The sequence below is a fragment of the Zootermopsis nevadensis genome, unplaced genomic scaffold, assembly GCF_977971745.1.
Source record: "Zootermopsis nevadensis isolate Lab colony 2312 unplaced genomic scaffold, Znev_1.0 Znev_ptg000003l, whole genome shotgun sequence".
Classification (NCBI taxonomy): domain Eukaryota; kingdom Metazoa; phylum Arthropoda; class Insecta; order Blattodea; family Termopsidae; genus Zootermopsis; species Zootermopsis nevadensis.
The window spans coordinates 5210944-5231555 of record NW_028259135.1 but is presented as its reverse complement, the minus strand read 5'-3'; the positions used below and the strand labels follow the sequence as shown (position 1 = coordinate 5231555).

General features: G+C 40.4%; 1 protein-coding gene across 3 annotated transcripts in view; it reads left to right on the top strand.

Annotated features, from left to right (window-relative positions):
• The first annotated feature begins 631 nt into the window (after positions 1-631).
• Positions 632-20612, top strand: part of LOC110832838 (apoptosis-resistant E3 ubiquitin protein ligase 1) — a 34669-nt gene continuing 14688 nt past the window's right edge. For 2 of the 3 annotated variants that reach the window (XM_087340618.1, XM_087340612.1), the window contains exons 1-10: positions 632-870; positions 7078-7234; positions 7482-7687; positions 11263-11462; positions 13329-13566; positions 15481-15650; positions 16578-16746; positions 17118-17329; positions 18559-18724; positions 20339-20460. In XM_087340618.1, the coding sequence (XP_087196744.1) occupies positions 681-870; positions 7078-7234; positions 7482-7687; positions 11263-11462; positions 13329-13566; positions 15481-15650; positions 16578-16746; positions 17118-17329; positions 18559-18724; positions 20339-20460 (1830 nt within the window). In that variant the 5' untranslated portion in view covers positions 632-680. Of the gene's footprint in view, positions 871-3572; positions 3710-7077; positions 7235-7481; positions 7688-11262; positions 11463-13328; positions 13567-15480; positions 15651-16577; positions 16747-17117; positions 17330-18558; positions 18725-20338; positions 20461-20612 lie in introns of those variants that run through there. The other variant, XM_087340624.1, reaches the window with a different exon arrangement.

Here is a 20612-nt window from a genome sequence, read left to right as displayed (position 1 = left end):
TGGGTCATTAAACTTACGCATAATATATTGCTGATTATCTAACAGTTTGTGTAAAATGTTTTTTTGCAAATTAACGTACAAAACTGCTCCAATGAGATATTTACTGCAACCGTAGGAAAAGCTTTTCCCAGTAGACTCTTTTGCACAAAATTATGGAATTACATAGTAATATGGTGTGTCAAAGCACCAGTGTTGCAAGTAAGTGGACAGAGACGGCAGTTTGATTATTCATTTGTCAGACTTCATAAGTCTTCAGTTCTTAAATTAGCATTCACAAATAATATTATTTGACTTAATGACATCTAATCAGGACCTACAGAACTTCATGTAAAAATAGATATCGCTGTCAGAGATGCCTAGAAATTGTACGCTCAGCATGTTTTTTTTATGGAATACTGGATCTGTCACTGAGAACAGGCTTGTCTTTTGGTCAATTCTTACCATATTCAAGGGAAAGGAGCAGTTGTCATCATTTTTTGACGTAAGGAAGGGTCATTCGGCAAAAAAGTGTTACGAAAAAGGGAAACGAAAAAGTGTAACTGCATTGTCATGTTTTCTGGGAAATGTCTTCTATTTACTCGGCATTGTTGTGTTACATTACTGCCGTCAACAATCGTTATTGCGAAAAAGGCAAAGTTATATTGTTGAATTGAAGAAGTTATGTAGATAATGATGACAAGATGGCATCAAGCCACCGACCAATGCTTGTGGTTGGAGTATTACTTGGGCTTGCTTGTTCAATCTATCTTACAAAACTTCTTCTCTGCGTTTTTGCTGAAATTAGCCCCAGACTTGGTGATAAAACCGAAGTAGATGTCTGGCTTCAAGAGAATGATCTTCAGCAGTATGAGATCTACTTCAGGGAACGAGGTAAGGCAGATGGAATTGATCTGTATTTATTTTTATTGAATGTCCATTCAAAAGGACATGCACATTAGAGCATTTGCTACAACTCAGCTTTGAGAATAGAATAGAATTTATTTACATTCCATAGATCTTTCATAGGCCTAAGCCAAGATGTAGAATTGGTTGTAGCACAAATACAGTACTTTTTTCTAGTACAAACATAAGTACAGAATGGATAGTGGAAGGGAAGGAAAAAGGGAAACGAAAAAGTGTAACGAAAAAGATCCGATAACAATGGTTACCTAGGGAACGTCGTGTTTACTCGGCATTATTGTTACATAGGAAACGTCATCTGTTTACTCAGCATTGTTGTTACCTATAAAACGTTACATTACATTAGCTTACATTACCTTTAGAACGCTGGCCTTGTAATCCTGGGGTCTCGGGTTCGATTCCCGGCGGTGCCCGAATTTATAACTTGTGTTGGGCAAGGCCGCGGTCTAGGCAACACGGAGTTTTCCTCTGGGGGCTTCCCCGGTTTCTCCGTGGCATCCCAACAATTACTCCATTCACACACAGAAGAAGGCAATGGCAAACCACTTCTGGATCATCTGCCAAGAACGTATATGAACAGGTCCGAGTCCGAGAAAAGGATGGAAGGATCCTGTTCATATGGACCTGTCGTCAGACAGAACACTAAATATATATATATATACACATTACCTTACATTACATTACTTTACATTACATTCAGCTACCACAGACCCATCTGAAGCGTAACTACATTACCTTACATTACATTACCTTACATTACATTCAGCTACCACAGACCCATTTTAAGCGGAACTAATTCAAGTTAAATAAGCAAAGTCTTAATCAAACTTTACTCAATTGTAAAGGATGTATAAAGGAAATATTTAGAATAAAGCCAATATATAAACTTCCTTTCCGTATAGACGTATTTACGTCAAATTCTCCGGAACCATGGTTCCACTGACAACTTTTTTAACATTTATACCAAGACCATAGCTGTGAACACACATTAGGATCAAAGGAACTTGCAATGTATGGTAAGTTTCAAATGAATTTTGTCCTCAACCTTTGGATCAAAATTTGGAATAATCTATATGAATGGCAGCATATATTTTTATTTACTTTTGAGTCTGACTGTACTGTACCCTGTTTGCCTTATGAATGCTGTGTTGATCTTTAGTTCATTTTGTTGCCGCAGTTCACTTTAGGACAATAGCCACTTTTAACCAAAGATGTAGTTACGAGGTAAACGAGGCATGTCGAACAGATGACCCACAGGCTGCATACTGCTCGCTTCCATACTCTGCATGACCTCGCTCAGTTATCGAAATATACGCAGTGTGTGGCTCCAAGTGTCCCAGTTTTAATATATTTTAAGTTTAAGATTTACGTTAAACAGCTACTTGTGTACCACTGTTTTGTAGTTCAAGTAAACAGAATGTAAAATATTTTCCACTGAATTTTACATTTGTGTGTCCTAGAAAACAGAGGAATGGGAAAAGTGGGATGGGTGTACTCTCTTTTTAGTACACTGACATTGCACTGGTGTTCTTAACCAGGGCTGTGGACCTCGATATAAAATCTTAAGAACAATTTCTATACCGTGTGAGCCGCCGGCGGCCACACGCTTAACCCTGCGCGCACGAGAGGTTTGGGCCGCAGCGGTTTTTCTGCCGCATTGATGGAACGAACTGTTTCAGTAGGAAGAGAGCGCACGTGCGAAAGTTTCACCGCTACGGTTTTCTTGCCGCAGCATTCTTCATGTTCGATGTGGTGCGGTGGCCGCACAGCAATGGCAGTGGCAATATAACACGAAGAATTCTACTAGTGTGCGCACACGAACATGTCTGTTTCATGTCAAGGTCACGACAACATCAGTCCGAGGGTTAGCCTGTTAGAGGCGTTTTAAGTTTTCAAGGTCATTCGAAAGTCAATTTCTCAAAGGCATATATATCTACCAATCTGTAGGAATTTGAGTGACAATACTCATGTCAGTTTGAGGTCACAGACAGGTCAGTGGCATGTCAAGGTCACGACAATATCAGTCCGAGGGTTAGCCGTATAGAGGCCTTTGAAATTTTCAAGGTCATTCGTCAATAATTTTTCAAACGCATGTATCTGCCGATCTGCATGAAGGTGAATGAACATAATCATGTCAGTTTGAGGTCATGGATAGGTCAACGTCACCTCAAGGTCGAGCTCTTACAAATCAAGGATGTTAGAAAGAGAAAAATCTAGAACGCATTAGAATTTTTTGAAAACAATTTTCTTTATACAAAGTGAACATGCGCGGAGAGGACTGTTTATTTCGCCTTATGCCACGTCGTGCATTTAATTACACCTTTTGATCACAAGTGAATTTATAATTGCAGCCGGCAGCTTATTTTGTGGGCAAACGGGCCTCTTGTTCGGGGTTCTGCAGCGCTGAGCTTCTGTTTTTGTGCCCACTTGGATGACGGGGACAAATGCAACTCACAGGACGTGAATTGTTCGGGGGGAGGGGGGGGGTAGGAGCACAATTTAGGCAGGGGGGTGGTTGGAGAACCTGGGGCACATCAATCGATAGATTCGTATGGTCCGCCCTCTTATGCTTCTGCGCAGATTGGTGCCCCATTTGGTCCGTAGCAACGTCATGGGGTTTTTGGGGGGGGGGGCCATTGTATGTACCAAAGTTTAAAAGTTGCGTGTTACGTGTGTAAATGCGTAGTTGTTGGGGTTGAAAGGTGCTGTGTCGGTCCTTCGGCGTGTAGTTCGCGGTGACGCCATCATGAAGTGTATTTAGCAGGACCATAGAACATGTGCAGCCCAGGGATGACATTGCATTCCTCTGGTAAGAGTCTCCGCATTGTCGCGTCGCGTTTCGGTGTTTATATGGCGTGTTCTTGACGTGAACCCTGTGCCGAAACGTCTCTGTGTGCTGCAATTCCTGAACCCTGTTGGTGTGTGCGTGGTACACGTTCGGAAAATTTCAAGTCTAACTTAACCTAACCAACTGATCCACATCGCGAGGGATTTTTGCCTTAACAATACAACAGCTCTTTTAAATTATTGCCTAATGAATTTTGTTGGTGGGGATGTATATGATAATTTATAGACTAACGTATTATGACGTTGTCTATTTATACCTGAGCGTGCACAGACCTCTTGTCGCTTCTCTCCGCGGCTTTGCGCCTTCTTAGTTTCGGATAATGGAAAGGACCTTCGTGTGTGATGGGCCTAGACAAACTGCTGCCCACGGGCCGCGTGCGACCCCCGGAAATAATTTTTTCTCTGACCCAGGGGACGCTCTTTCAGAATTAATTGTTTTATTTTACAATAATGCACCGGTACTTAAATTTAATTAACGCAACAACTAATATTCCCCATTGATGTATTTATTTGCATATGATTAATGCATACGTTCACGTGCTTTTAACTGATTTAATTATCACACAGGAAATATGAGACCGCGACTCGAGGCTCTTCTGTTCTTTACATTTTGTCCCACGTCTGCTTTCAAGTTGTTCAAATGTCAAGAACTCTTTTTCAGTTTGATGCCCGTGGAAAAAGACAAGTTTTTGCATTGTAGTAGCGGCGTCCTTCAAATGATGATCAGTTATGTGAAGTCAGTTTTTGTAAGAAGAAGCAACGCTTTGGGGGTTGTAAGTTCACAAAATATGATATTGAAGACGTCGCATCAGTTCATGAAAAGCAGACGCGCGATTCTCCCAGAGCTGTCATTTTCTGGGTAAATAAAAGACGCAGAAAAGTTACTTTAACCTCGTCAGTACAAACTAAAACAGTGAGAGTTAAAACCAAGTTATATCTCACTTAGCCACGTACGTATCCCGGAGATCTGTTGCTGTCGCATACGAGTAGTTTTGAAGGAGTGTTGACTGAAAGAAATTTTACGATTCCAGCCACGGGTATGAGTGTTTTTGAACAGTCCTTTGGTATTCTTAAATTTAATTGCATTTTCCATATCGAAACTGCCTCTTGAGGTTTAGAAGTCCATACTTCTGTGTCGTGATTCAAATAATAAATATAATATAATTGTCAGGAAGTAGTCGAGTTTTACTGTACCCCCAAAATCTCTGCCGTTGCTCTCCGTCAATGTGGAACAGTGAAACAGATAACATCAAAAACATCTGTCCCGCTGCGTGCCATGTAGGTCGCTTGGGGGGGGGGGGAGACAGTTACATCTCCTACTCATTCTTGACCTCGGCACTAGATGGGGGTGAGTGGTCAGCGTCACGCCCCGGGAAAGGACCCCGGTAGCCATTGTAGAGGAGGCTGGGTGAACCTCAGAACCGGTCTGGATGCAAAGGCTAGAGGAAAAATCCTTTGCCTTCGTTGGGGATCGAACCCATAGTCAGTCATTATATTGACTGATCTACACGGCTCACAAATGACATAGTTAAGATGTTTGACTTGTAATGTCTGTTGTTAACTAATCAGAACCATTGTTCTGGTTCGTTAACAACAGACAATCGAAACATTAACAATACATCCAAGTAAACAATTTGTCCCTGTTCTGTTGTTCGCCGTGCTAAGTACTTTTTTTTAAACTGAGTGCTTCTGCACCTCATAACTCTGCCATCCTTCGCTTTGCTGTTGGCGGTGGATAAATAAATTACACGCGAGGGATATCACGAGGAAGCAAAGTAGAGCAGTCCATGAGATTCGATCCATCGACCGTGCGGCTGGAATGACACCGCAAGCCCTCATGTGGCACGCACCGCAGGGTGGGAGGGGCGTGGCTCTAGGAAAAGTTTTGTCCCACATAGAAACAGTAGGCGTGTCCCCGTTGCGGGAGGCAACTGAACATTGCAGGCATTGCGACGACGCCGAACAGAGGAGCATGCGTCTGAGAGTCTGAAGGACTTTTTGTGCTTTTAATTTGTCTCACTGGGGCACTGTTTTCTAACGCGGCATAGCGTTTGGAATGGTCAATACTTAAGACGTGTCCCTTTTCCTGTCTTGTATGCGAGCAAATGGGTGTGTGTTACGCGGTGAGACATGCCACATCGAAGATGGCTGTCTTCTGGGTTGTGGCGCCGTGTAGGTTCTGCCGCACTGCAACCCAGAAGACAGCCATCTTCAGACTCTTTGCCGCGAGAACGTCAGATCTGACACTGTTTTGCTTTTTCATAAATAATCGATGTCCTGATGTTGACAATCGGAGATAAGTTGGCATTTTACGAATGCTTGCAGATGTCAGAAATGAAAATGGTGCAGTAGTTGGGACATAAACACGAGGCACAAACGCGAACAGAACAAAAGTTTACCTGAGGAGAGCAAGGGGATATGTGAGCTGTATTATCCTTTTCGTACAAAGTGCATAAATGAGTATGTATGGGGGGGGGGGGATTCTGATCGTTACATTATGCGCGAAACTACTCAACCGATTTCGATTAAATTTTGCCCTGAGAGTGGTTTTACGAATTTTATCCCGGTCTGTTTGGGTACAACCCATACTTCTCGAGAAGCCCAAATCGAAGCACACGTGACCTCGTCATCATTTTACTTTAGACAAGTACAAAAGAGCACTGTTTCCTGCTGGTTTTTAAGTAAGCCTGTACCTTACGCAAATGCAGTGTATATTTATGGCGTGTTTAACGAAGCTGTCGGTGGCTCAGATGTCGCTGAACGTTGCTAACCGAGCGGGCAATGGCAGAAGGTTTGACAACGCTTTCGATGGCGCATACTAACAAAAGTATGTTGTTGCATTTGCGATTTCCTGGAAGTAACTGAGTGTCTGCGTAAAGACTGCGCGAATCAAATGCCTGTCTTTGGATCCCTACGGCTTCTATTCGACACTTTTTTCAGGTTAACAAATGTTGCCCAGTAAGTTAGACAAGACCAAACAGAAACATAATATTAATACGTGGTTTAACTTCACAATTGTCCTGTACAGTAAACTCACGGACAGACATAAAGTAGTAGCTTGCTTTTAGTTTTGTTTTCGAAATGAACGTAAAACTTTAAACAATGTCGAGCACTGCAGTTTTTTTAAAAAAATAATGATATCGCCCTCTTGGACGAGCACTGGACACAGCTGAGTCTCTGAGAGCTCCACAGCTAACGTAAACTGTAAGACGTCGAAACCTGTCCGTGCGTCAGTGGCATCGAATGCCATTTCAGGCAGCCGCTCCAGTTGTCTGTCGACTCCACGGCCACGCGTGAGCTGAGTCTGTTAATGGCCGTGATGTGTTGCAGGAATCTCAAGTCTGGTGAACTGCGCCCAGCTTGACGATCTGCCAGAACTGCCAGCTCACGATGAAGAGCGCCTCCAGAGGGCATCACATCTTCTGCAGCAGCGTCTGATCCTCCGGCAGTGGCTGGGCCAGCACGGACTACAGCATCACTACCAGAGGTGGGTGACACATGACTGATTCTGCCTTTAGGCGCGGTCCGGATGCAAACAAGTTTCCTTGATGCACACTTTCGTAATTAGTTTTGTTTCTTATTTTGAGATCATAAAGAGGAAGGGGCAGATGCAATTCATTTAACCGTGTTGTGTATGTCTATACATATGTATAATAGAATACGTATTATTGAAGTATTATAACCTTGAAGGAAAAGTAAATTGAACCTAAGAAGTTGATAATATTCCTGTGTAGGTTGATCCAGCTGGAAGTGGCGTCACTGGATGATGTGTACTGGCTGGAAGACTCAAGAGCACGCTCGCTGCTTGGCAAAGACTTTCTGACATGGGCTGCTGCACGCCAGGCCTTGCCGACATCCAAAGACGATTTGGCCCAGTTGAAAGGAGAGCTATGGAGCGCCGTGGTCAAGTCCACACAGCACGAGGACGCGTGGACATGGGGTGAGACCCGTGTTGTTTACAGGGAATGTTTGAAATTCTGTACAGTGATTGTGTGGTGTTGATACAGCATGAATTGTGATGCTGTACAGCCTCTTTTGAAACTTACATTTTGTTACTTCTCTGTCACTTCTTTCTTCCCTTCATATGGGTGGAATAGATTCACTGAATGGAAAAACAGCTCAAGTGTATACACATACTTTTCATAAAGTATGTAAGATAATTGTAATATTAGTAGATTTGTTTTTAAAAAAACTACACAGTGGAACAGGTACAAAGGGAAGAGATTACGGTGGTATTTTTCTTATTTGCTGGAGAGCTCTAGTGCTCAATAAAAATGGTCTTGATGGTCATGTGAGAGAATACTAAGTTTAAAGAGAATGCAAATGAAGATCATTTTCATGATAACAGTAAAACAGATGATGATACAAATACTTCAGGGTCAAAGAAAAGTTGCGATATCTTCTTACTATAAAAATTTGTGATTAGTCGTTGTCTTAAACCAATTTGTCGTCAAAAAATGACGTCATCAGCAATGCCAACAGATATTTGTTTACTCGGCATTGTTGCGGAACACAACAATGCCGAGTAAACAAATATAAAGCTTCACAACAAAAAAATCAAAAAATATCAAACCAGTCGCATTATCACTGCTCCAGAAGGAGCACTTAGCATTCTTGAATATTGACTGACAGTTGGCCTAAAACATCAGGAACGTGAAAGAAGAATTTATCAAGTATTTGAAGTACCAACTCCAACAAGGTAAAGTGATACTCATTCGATATATTACGATTATGAAAACTATTATAAAAACTGACTTTATGGTCGATTTTAAGACGAAGATTTGCAGGGGTGTGGCTGGACGTAAAAAGTTGACTGACCAAGAACAGTTGGCCTCTGAACAGCGACGTAAAGAACTACAACATCAGACATATTTAAGAAATAGAGAAAAGCGAAAGAAGACTTACATTGATAAACGAGACCATATTAACAACACATGTAGAAAATCAGACCAAGATTTGCAAGAGTGGGATTGGACGTAGAAAGTTGTCTGACTAAAAACAGTTGGCCTCTGAACATCGACGTAAAGAACTAAACATCAGACATATTTAACAAAAGAAGAAAAGCGAAAAACTTATTGAACAAGAGCAGAAGAAAACAAACGAAGACTTGCAAGAGTAGAAAGTTGTCTGACCAAAAACAGTTGGCCTCTGAACATCGATGTAAAGAACTAAGACATCAGATCTATTTAACAAATAAGGATAAGCGAAAGAAGACTTACATTGTTAAACTAGACCATATTAACTTCACACGATAAACAGACGAAGATTTGCAAGGGTGGGATCGGAAGTAGATAGTTGACTAACCAAGAACAGTTGGCCTCTGAAAAGCGACGTAAAGAACTAAAACATCAAAACTATTCAACAAAAAACAGAAGAGAAAAAAAAAAGATTTGTAAGGGTGGGGTTAGACGTAGATAGTGGACTAACCAAGAACTGTTGGCCTCTGAAAAGCGACGAAAAGAACTAAAACATCAGAACTATTCAACAAAAAACAGAAGAGAAAAGAAGAAAAAGAAAAAACAGGCGAAGATTAGCAATGGTGTTGCTGGACGTAGAAAGTGATCTGATCAATAACAGATGGCCTCTGAACAGCGACGTAAAGAACTAAAACATCAGAACTATTCAACAAAAAACAGAATAGAAAAAAAGAAGACTTGCAAGGGTGGGTTTGGACGTAGATAGTTGACTAACCAAGAACAGTTGGCCTCTGAAAAGCGACGTAAAGAACTAAAACATCAGAACTATTCAACAAAAAACAAGAGAAAAAAAAGAAGATTTGCAAGGGTGGGATTGGACGTAGATAGTTGACTAACCAAGAACAGTTGGCCTCTGAAAAGCGACGTAAAGAACTAAAACATCAGAACTATTCAACAAAAAACAAGAGAAAAAAAAGAAGATTTGCAATGGTGGGGTTGGACGTAGATAGTTGACTAACCAAGAACTGTTGGCCTCTGAAAAGCGACGTAAAGAACTAAAACATCAGAACTATTCAACAAAAAACAGAAGAGAAAAAAATAAAAAACAGAGAAGATTAGCAATGGTGTTGCTGGACATAGAAAGTTGACTAATCAAGAACAGTTGGCCTCTGAAAAGCTACGTAAAGAACTAAAACATCAGAACTATTCAACAAAAAACAGAAGAGAAAAAAAGAAAAAGAAAAAACAGAGAAGATTAGCAATGGTGTTGCTGGACATAGAAAGTTGACTAATCAAGAACAGTTGGCCTCTGAAAAGCTACGTAAAGAACTAAAACATCAGATTACAGGAAGTTCTCCGAAAGGATTAGCCATCGTTGTCGACAAAAATGACGTCATCAACAATATCACCTTATATTTGTTTATACACGGGTGTTAGTTTAGTGTCTTACTCAAGATTTTAAAACGCAACCAACCCCCTTAGGGGGGTTGGTCAAGTGTTTAAATCCCCCCATTCGGGTGGGTTAATTTAGTTTCTTACTCAGGGGTTAAAACACTTGAATGAGACACTAAACTAACTCCACTTTGGGACTAACCAAGTTTGGTTGCGTTTTACAAACTTGACCAACCCCCCCCCCCCCCCCCCCCCCAGGAGCTCCGAAAGGAGCGCCCTGCTCTAGTAAACATAAAAAATGATGGCTTCATACAGTTTGGATTTACGTGTGTTGGTGATTCCAGTATGCCTTTTAAAGAGCGTATATTGTGCTACCAAACTTTAGGAAATGCTTCGTGGTTCCCACAAAATTACATCAGCATTAACACACAAGTATGAAATGTAATACAGAAAAAATAAATGGTGAAACATTGTATTTGAACATTTAAAAATACAAAAACGTGGCTTATAACGACTAAATAAAACATTCATCTTGCAAAAAGCCTTATTTGCATTATCAAATTATCAGGGTAAATGAAACTGAAGACTTCTGTTGCATAGAAACAACATCAGTTATAGGGATCTGAATGTAATTGCAGCTTGTAGTGAAAAATTAACTTTGGATTCTCAAACAGTAGCAGGCCATGGGAGCATAGAAGCTCCTCCTCACATTCAGAATAAAAGTTACATATATATTCTTAGTCTTCACTACACATTACAGCAACAAACTCTTTTATCACTATGACAGGCAGTGAAGTTAATTTGCATTCTTTGTGCACTTATTTAACTCTTTACGCTGTAGTGTTTTAATGAACCTTGTGTCATTTTTGGTGTACATTTCATATTACTAATCTGTTTAATACTGTTCCTAATGGAAATTGTGATCTAAGAATGTGTTACTGGCATTATAGAAGCACTGGACACCCCGTTCCCCCTGTTAGTCCATTAAATTGAGGATTTACTGTATTATAGTAGGGGAGAAAGAATGAAGTGCTTGCTAGACTAAGGCCTCGCGGCAGACATAGAAGACGGAGAAATTAAGTAGATATTTCATTCTCAGAGGACTTGCTCACTTATTCATTCACACACAGTGACTGAGACTTTGTAGTGGTCGTTGCTGTCGAGAATAGTCAGAGATGACCTGATCGTTGCACATTCCCCATTGCAGGAGGCATGCTGGTCGTGTCTGTGAGCGTGGCTGGTCTTGTCACCCTGGCCGCGATGACTCAGCCCGCGCTCGCTCCCGAGGCAAAGCACACTCTGCTGCAGTATGTGACGGGGAAGTACCTGCTGCCTGGAAACTGCAAGGTTAACTTTGAATGGGAGGATCCGCAGACTGTGGGTGAGACCATGACTTTCACTGTCAAGGTATAGCACCTTTTTGTACCATTTTCCCAGTGAAAAGTGTAATTTTCATATTATTTATAGAATGCTGCTGTGTGTGTATGCAATTACAGATTTCTTTTTAAGTCATATCTCTGGGACTGGAGAAGGTAGACAAGTAACAACAACGTTGTACAGGTTAGAGTGGAACGAGGAATTTGAATTGTCATGCTGCTGTTCACGGTTTTCAGATTACAATGGAATTATATTTACAGCAACAAGTCTAAACTGTATACCATTACTGATACTACACACACTAAAAAAATAATATTATATGACTAATACATGCTTTAAAGTCATATTCTAATAGATAACAGAATTAACAGATTGAAATAAATCTACTTTCAGTACAATCTGAATCCAGTAAGGACTTTCTTTGATATTTTTCTTAACTGTGATACTCTGAAACAAATTAAGTATTTCTTTTTATGTATAATGACCTTCTTTGAAAACATTGTGTATTTATGCTCTGATTTAAATTAAAACTGAAATGGCTCGCCAAATAGGATCTGAGGTTTTCACTGCAGTGAGTCCAAAGGTGGCTGTCTTCAATATAGGAGTTATTTTGAAAGGCTGGTGAATAGGATTTTGTTTGATGTGTCATCTGCCTCAGGTCTCTATTTAAAAACCAGTTTTGACATTTGAGAACATAAAAAACAAGACACTCAGTAAATATAGCAGTTCAGCATGTGTGTGTGTGTGCGCATGTACACGTGCACATAACACATATAGAAATAATTATTCATGTGTTGTAGGCTTCAGCATCTTACAGTGTTTGTGTTGGCCATGTGGAAAGAGCTCCCAGTAGTCATTGAGTACAGTCCACAGACCAGGAGAAAATCCCTGCTAGGAATGCGATACATGCGCATGCGCAAGATTTCGCTGTGAGTGACTTTCCACCCTAAAAGCATTCGTTCCACAACCACTGAACGAACAACAGACCACATGCTTTCATGTGTTCTAATGGGTACAGCTTTAAGATTACCTCACAGTCGCACAGTGATTTAATCTAGAATATTATCACAACACCCACAGAACACATTACAAGTGCGCTCACTACACCCTACTCTTAACTGCTTGATGTTTTCAGTCTGTGTGTAGTAGTGTAACTCTCTGGCATGTCACACTTTCCACCAATAGCAGCCAGCTGATAAGTAACATTCCCCCCGCACCGCACCAGAAACGACTTCCCCCCGCAGGGCTTTTCTCCTGGTCTGTGGACAGAAGTATGCTTAGAATCCCCCAGAGCATGTCTGGATATAGAGAGAAAATTCCTGCTACTCGTTGAATAGATCCCAGGTCATGCAGTGCACAGCCAGAATCTTTACTGCCGAGTAGTCCTGGTTTGTGTGCTATTCTGACTGATGCTTCCAGTTAGTCTGTTTGACCTGCTTGACCTCTGCTTGCCTTACAAGTGGTGGAGTCCATTTGAGAGTTTTGGGCCACTTTTGATGTAGAGTTTGTTGGAAGATAAAGAAGATTGCCGGCAGAGAGGAACTGTGTCTCTCTATGGGCCTGGAATTTGATATTCTCGCATTCACAAATTTTTACGTTCTGTGAAAGGTGAGAATAGAGAAAGACTTGCAGGAAAATCCACACTGGATGTGACTGATCTTGAATCTTGAACCTTCAGCACAGAAACAATAGACCATCGTGTCCCTTCATACCGTGTAACGCAAAATTATATTTCGTGAGTACATGTATATAACACAGGCTTGTTTATGCTGTTTGCAGTCCTTGTTTGAGGGTAACGAGACAAATACTTTTCTTACTGATTCTTTTACACATTATTTCTTTTCGTATGCATGTCAGATGTTTGTTTTTAACATAAGTGTTGTTTATCCATTTCAGTTCTACCAACGTAATGGACAACCATATCCAATCTGTGACACAGACAACCTTTTTGTGGAAGTGACAGAAGGTGCACGGAGAGTTGCTACCCTCTCCGAACTTGGAGGCACTGATCCCAGTGCTGCCAATGTTGCAGTTGTCAAGTTCACTGTGCGACATGCAGGGATGTACAAGATATCTGTGCTTATTGGCAGTTGCCATGTTCATGGAAGCCCATTCGTCAAGACTTTCCTTCCAGGTAATTATTAATAAGTAGGATTTGGGGTACAAAGATGGCTGTTCTGGGTTGTAGCACCATGTAGTCTGGTAGAAGTTTACAAACGTTTCAGAGGTCTTTGCTGCCTCCATCATCAGGGTGATGAGTAAGCCACACACTTGGAATTCATGGGAGGTACAGGAATATGTCAGTTATGGCAGAGCCTTGGCCTGACCAGTGGGGAATAGCATCAGAATCAGCAAGGGTCTGGGAGCCAGCAGGAGGGGAAAGGACATGAAAGAGAGAGAGGTCTGAGAAATTGGCCCTTTTAAGGGCCCCTTGGGCTTCAGTGTGTGAATCACCAGTCATGTAAGGGAGGTGGGTGGATGTGATGAGGAGGAACAAAGAGAGTGGAAATAAGGACTACCGAGGGGTGAAAAGGACAGTGTAGTGGCCTAGTGGCCAGCTTTGTCCTGGCAACGCTGTTTCACATTCTTCCTGTGTCATTTGAGAGAGTGGATGGGAGGCTTCATTGGCCTTCATCCCCTCTCTTTCACTTGTCTTCATGTAATATAAATTATTATAATTTATCTGCTGAATGTAATGGGTGGATTTATTTGTAACATTTCACTACTTTATGCGAACCCTTTGCTTAAATTATGTGAAATCTATATAATAGTATGAATTGCATTTGTGTATATGTAATGTATTATTATGACTTATTCCACGTGCTATTGTTACCTGGTTAACTTACGGATCCATAGAATGTAGTACAGATGTATGTATGATGTTGGATCATTCCAAACTAATTGTTACAATTGACATGTATTTCAGATATGCTAGAGTGTTAAATAAGAGTTTTGTCAGTAAATCTAGTGTTTTGTAATGATGAAGCTATTCTAATATTGTTTCACTAACTGTTAGAGTGAATGCTTTATTGGATAGAATCATTATATAAGGGTAGCTAGTAAATCCTTTGAAAATGTGGTAAATTTTGAAAATTTTTGGGAATGACATTAACAAATCAGGATTGCATTCACAAGGAAATTAAGAGCAGACTAATAATGGGATATGCTTGCCACCATGCAGTTTGAAATCTTCTGTTGTCCTGTCTGCTGTCTGAAAATGCAAGGATTAAAGTACAAAAAGTAAAGTAAAGCCATCCCTCTACACTCCATGTAGGCGCTTGAGGGGGAGAGGATGTATAGCTCCTTCTCATTCTTAACCTCGGCACTGGATGGGTGTGAGTGGTCAGCGTCAAACCCTGGCCATGCTTTACCCCCAGGAAAGGACCCCTGTACCCATTCGATAGGAGGCTGGGTGGGCTCCAGAGCCGGCCTGGACGCAGGGGCTCTAGGAAAAATTCTCTGCCTTTGTTGGGGATCTAACCTCGGTCATCCAGTCCACAGCCACTCACTGTACTGACTGAGCAAACCCAGTTCCACATGATTAAAGTACACAAAAATATAATTTTACCTCTTGTTATATAGATATGAAAACTGGTCTCTTACATTAAAGGAAGAACACAGATTGAGGGTGTTTGAGAACAGGGTGGTGCTTCCAGGAGAGGCGAACTGACAGAAGGTTGGAGAAAACTTTATAATAGGGAGCTCCATAGTATTAAATGTAGGGAAATTATGTTTTAGAGTGTGGAGTGATTTTATTTGGCTCAGGATAGGGACCAGGGGCAGGTGCTTGTGAAGAGTTTAATGATCCATTGGGTTCCATAAAATGCAGGAAATTTCATGAGTAGCTGAGTATACTATTATCTTCTGATGAAGTGCTATGCTCGTTAGAGTTAGTTAGTATGCATTAGCTGATGTGGTTGGCAACATTACAAATGTTGTGTGGAACCTAGAATGTTTGCAAGAACATTAAAAAAAACAGTGTTAAAGTGACCCAGCATGATCTCTTGTTGTTAATCAAAACAATACGTGTTCTCTTTTGTCCCTGTAGGACCTCCAGACCCTAACAAGTCCGTGTTTGTGCGTCACAGCTCAACAGTGGTTTGCACTGCAGGAATTCCTCACTCACTTGCTATTGAGCCTCGAGATGAGTTTAATAACCTCTGTTTGTTTCGCCCCGATGAAAATCCGACAGACGGGTACAATGTGGCCGTCACTCAGGTAACAGTTTATCAAAAATAAGTAACATTTAATGCCTTCATGTGGCTGCTTCACCATGTAGAACTGTTTCTTACTCTTTTAAAGCAGAGGTTTGGAACTGATTCTGTTGAAAACCAATTTTCATAATGGAACAAATACTGATCAGATATTCTGCATATGTCAGATACTAGAGAAACAAGTCAGGAAATGTGTACATAGCATAATAGTTCTGGCCTATTTTCCGTAATTTGCACTATTACCATTGTGAGTGGCATTGGAATTCACCATGCAAGAATTCCCTACCTGGTCCCTTCAGAGCATAGGAAATGTATTGGTCTTCATATAAAGTGCTTTTTATTTTTATCTGTTTTTGACCATAATTAATGAGCTGGTGTAGCTCAATTAGTATAGTGACTGGCTGCAGACTGGACGACTGGGGTTTGATCCCCAACGGGGGCAGACGATTTTTCCTCTAGCCTCTGCATCCAGCCCTGCTCTGGGGGCCCACCCAGCCTCCTATCCAATATGTACTTTGGTCCTTTACCAGGGGTGAAGCGCGGCCGGGGCATGATGCTGACCACTCACCCCCATCTAGTGCTGATGTAAAGAATGAGAAGGAGCTATACCTTCTATCCCCCCCAAACGTGTATAGTGTATAGTGGGACTACAGGTGTTCAGAACTTAGAGAAACATATTTATAAGACGTGTGTTTCAAATTGGGGTTTGTCTTTTTGAATCTTGTTTCACCTGCAAAAAACTCAGCATATTTTCTTCATGTGACCTTACCAAGGTTGCCAGCCCCCTTTTTTATGACACTGGTTATGGAATGTTGATGATGATGTTGAATTGTAGATGTAGTTGTCTGTTAACCCTAGTTAAGATATTTTATGTCCAACATGATTATGTCACATCTGCTGCACCATTGATGGACAGGACCTCATTTCACAGATTGGCTGCCCTGACCCTGTGCAGTGCTCAGTGATGCTCAGTTATGAGGAGACCAGCCATCACATCAGTCTTCAGGTACAGTTTCCCTCAGAAGGATGTTTTCATGCTACTGTCTCCTACAGGGGCATTGAGCTGCATAATGGAGACTTTGATATCATTGTACTCAGTGGTAAGTGTAAGTAACATTGTAAGGGATATTCCAGTCCACGTGTGTTTTCTAACAGACTTGGATAAGTGTTCACTTTTCACATATTTGAGTTTAGTCGCCCCTGGTAGATTTGCATACATAATTGTCATTGTCATCATTTGTTGACATTTTTACTTTACATGTCATCACTGCACAGTTGTTTCCACGCCTCTCTTTTTGTATTTGCCTCGAATCTGTTCCTGGTATCTCCCAGTGGGTCTTCTCTGGTGTTCTTACATTCAGAGCTGCTCCTTTTATTCTGTCCATTCACACGACACCTTTTCCACAACATCTCCTATAAATATCTTTATCTAATTCCATTTCCGTGTGTAACATGGATTGTTTGTTGACAGCAAGTGATGCTGCACTAGTTCAAAAGAATGTTGCTTCAAAGAACCACAACATATGCTATGAGGCAAGGCTGGTGAGCATCCAGGGTGAACGACTGTCCAAGCCAAGGAAGGTGTTTTGTTATGTTTCACCAAAACAGCTGACTGTGAAGGAGTTCCTGCTCAAGTTCATACCAAAGAGACTCATCACATTCCGGTTGTGCCCTTCCACAAAAGTGAGTGCACAGCTTAACTTACCAACAACATTTTCTGCTAGGCTGTGTTCATAGCAACTGGTAATTCTGAAGCTAGACATGGCCAGAAACGTTTCTTTTCAGTCACTAAAGACTGATGTTTCTAAATGAATACTTCATTCTTAAAGAAGGAAGTGTTCGTAGTCATCTTGTAATTAAGTAGTGGCAGAGGAAGGAATATGGGGAAATCCAGAAATTTGAAACGTGTGAAATCAAAGAGATGTGTATTTTGTCTTTACTTATTTTACTTATCTAATATAAGATATGTATTTATTACTGCACATGTAAAATGTCTTTCTTCAGTTATATCCTTTCCTTTGCTTCCACCTATTAGCTAGTTGACATGATCAGTTTTATAATGAAGAACTGTATCCATATTACTGTCTTAATGCTTGACAGTAGTTTAACATATATTTGTAAGTACTCTTTTCTTGTTTGACATCCATTAACTGCATTACCATGCATCACTGTGCATCGTGGTAGTTCTCTGTGATGACGTATTTAACGAAATGCTGTGGGTATCCATTTAGCATCTGGTCATGTTCTGTGTTCTTGACTTCTCTACTGAAATCTTTCTGTTCATGGCATGTGACTTAGGATCTGTTCACCAGCCTTGAAGCAGCTCCCCTTTTACATGCTAGGGGTGCTTAGAGTTTAAATGCAATCAACATATTGTTTGCATATGTTTCCCATACACCTTTTTGGATAAATTTGAGCTGCTTTTTTTGATCAAGACTTCTAGTAAAGGAAGAATATTATTAGTTTACACTTTTATAGTGAATTGTTTGTTATGTATGAGATTGCTGATGTAGTAGAGCAATTCCTATTATCTTTCTGGTCTGTGTGGCCAAACCACAAATGGACTGTCAGCATATCTCAGCCACAAAGCTGGACCGAATTCTGCTGCATCCACTGATAGCTTCTCAAAATATTTCATTGTACTGTGTATCAGCCTTTATACAGCATTTGGTGATGCTGACAGTTCATATTGTGGTCTTTGGGTTATGATCCTGTGTAGTCTTGTAGGTGGTGATGTTTAGAGGGTGGAAATTCTACCTGAAAATGGTGACAGTATGCACCTCCAAAACATTTGTAACCACTGACAAGATTGCTCAGTGTCACAACCCTGAAGACCACAATTTGAACTCACGTATGTGTTGTTACTGGGAGTATTTGAGCACATGACATCTTTCATACTTGTTGTGTATCAGTTCCACTTCCAGACTGGTAGCAGTAACAACAACAACAACAACAACAATCAGCACAACTACCCCTCGTTCATCGTGGATGATGGCTGTCAGCTCAAAGTGGAGCTCATAGCCAAGGAACGCAATGTCATTGCTGCTACCTTCATTCATTTCCTGCTGAAAAACATAGGTACACGAACTGGAACACTGAAGTTCCTTTAAATAATGTGGATGTTTTAATTGTTTGTGCTCAAATTATGTGAATGAAATAGTACAGTTATTTCACAAAGGAATAAGTCTGGCTGGTGAAAGAATTAGCACTCAGACTTACTCAGTCGTGTTCATGAAATATGTGCACACAAAATGACAATAATAAAAATATTGTATGATATAGTTTCAAAGCTGCTGCTCCATCTGTACAGATGCTGACACATTTCTCCCAAGAAAAATCTTCTGCTGTGAAATAGTCATTCAATGCCTTGAATATGTAATTTCCTGTACATCTCTCTGAAAGTGGTAGGCAGAACATATACTCTTCCTTTCTTTTTAACAGTATCTGACAAATGTAAGTAGTTGAGCTAATCTTGCAACATGTCAGCAGTTGTTCTTTGATGTCTTCTGACATTTATTCAATGCATTGCATTACTATGTTATCAGATAGAGATATTGTTTAAAGAAATTTGCCATTTTTTTCACCATGCATACTTTTGCACACTTTCATGGCTGCTGTAAGCAGTATTCTCTCTCCAATTGTATGATAGTATGAGGCTTCTTATTTTTGACTATTAAGTATGAGACCTCAAAAGAGGCCAAAAGTTATTTTGTTGAAGCAGTGGCTGCAGTTCTCATTAAGTTTGACTGGTTACAGATTTTTAGTAGTTTTCATTCAAAAAGCTGTAATGGTTCATGTACAAGATATTCATGTTTTGTTGTTAAGTGCCAATACAAATTTCTTGCATTGAAATTATTATTTGCGAAAACTTTACTACATGCAACACACCCGGGATGCTCTTCCTCATTTACAAGTTGATAAGTGAAATCGAATGTCTGGAAATCTGTTCGATATGTTCTCGCCCTTCTTTTTCCTCTGCAGGAGAACCATCTACTGTAGAACTGGTTGAGCCAAATATATTGATATCACTTTCCATACTTTAAAATGCTTTATAAGCCATGAATAAATTTTTACACAACTGTACATTACATGTCTTGTATCAGGTTCTACTAATGAACTAGGACTAAAGTAGTTTGTAATAATCAGAGGTTTGACATGTGCATTTTGCATTTATTTGCATATGTTTAATTTAAGCTACCATAATCCATAACAGTGTGAGGGGGCAGTTTAATTAAATATAGTGTATTCAAGAATTAAATTCTAAGACTTCCTATAATTAGGACATTTTGAATGCATGATTACTGCTAACAGAACTGTTTTTTATAGGTTTTGTAAGGTAAGTAAGTCAGTAAATAGACAATTTCGTCTGTTGATAGTTCAGTTTTGGAGCATCCCCATAGTTTTTATGCACACCACTTTCAGTGATTCAGGTACCACTTTGGTGCCTGCCGCCTCGTTTGGGAACTACTGCTGTAGACCTACATTCATGAGGCTTAGTCCAACTATCCTGATTGAGGTTTTGTGGCTTTTCCCAGTTGCTCCAGTCAAATATCAGGATACTATTGTCAGATAGACTTTTGCCATCTGTTTAAAATTCTTGCCATTCGTGATGACCCTTTCATTTTGTTTGACACTACATAATATCTGCAGTTGAATAACATGAGATAGACCTAGGCGTGCCCTATGTTGCAGGTGGGTCAGAGACCTTCAAGGATAAGCAGGATTTCTTTTATCATGAAGTACGGAAGTATCACCAGAAGCACTACCATGAGAAGCTACAAGTGAAGGTGAACCGGGAGAAATTGCTTGAATCTGTGAGTGTTCATCATGCATTTCAGTGTTTGTGCTATGTATACAAGTGCTTTCAATAAAAGTAATTGGAGATTTCAAAACGTTTGTGTAATGTATGTTTAAACTGTGAACCTGATACGAAGTCTAAGAAGAAGAAAAATGGATTTGTTGTTTT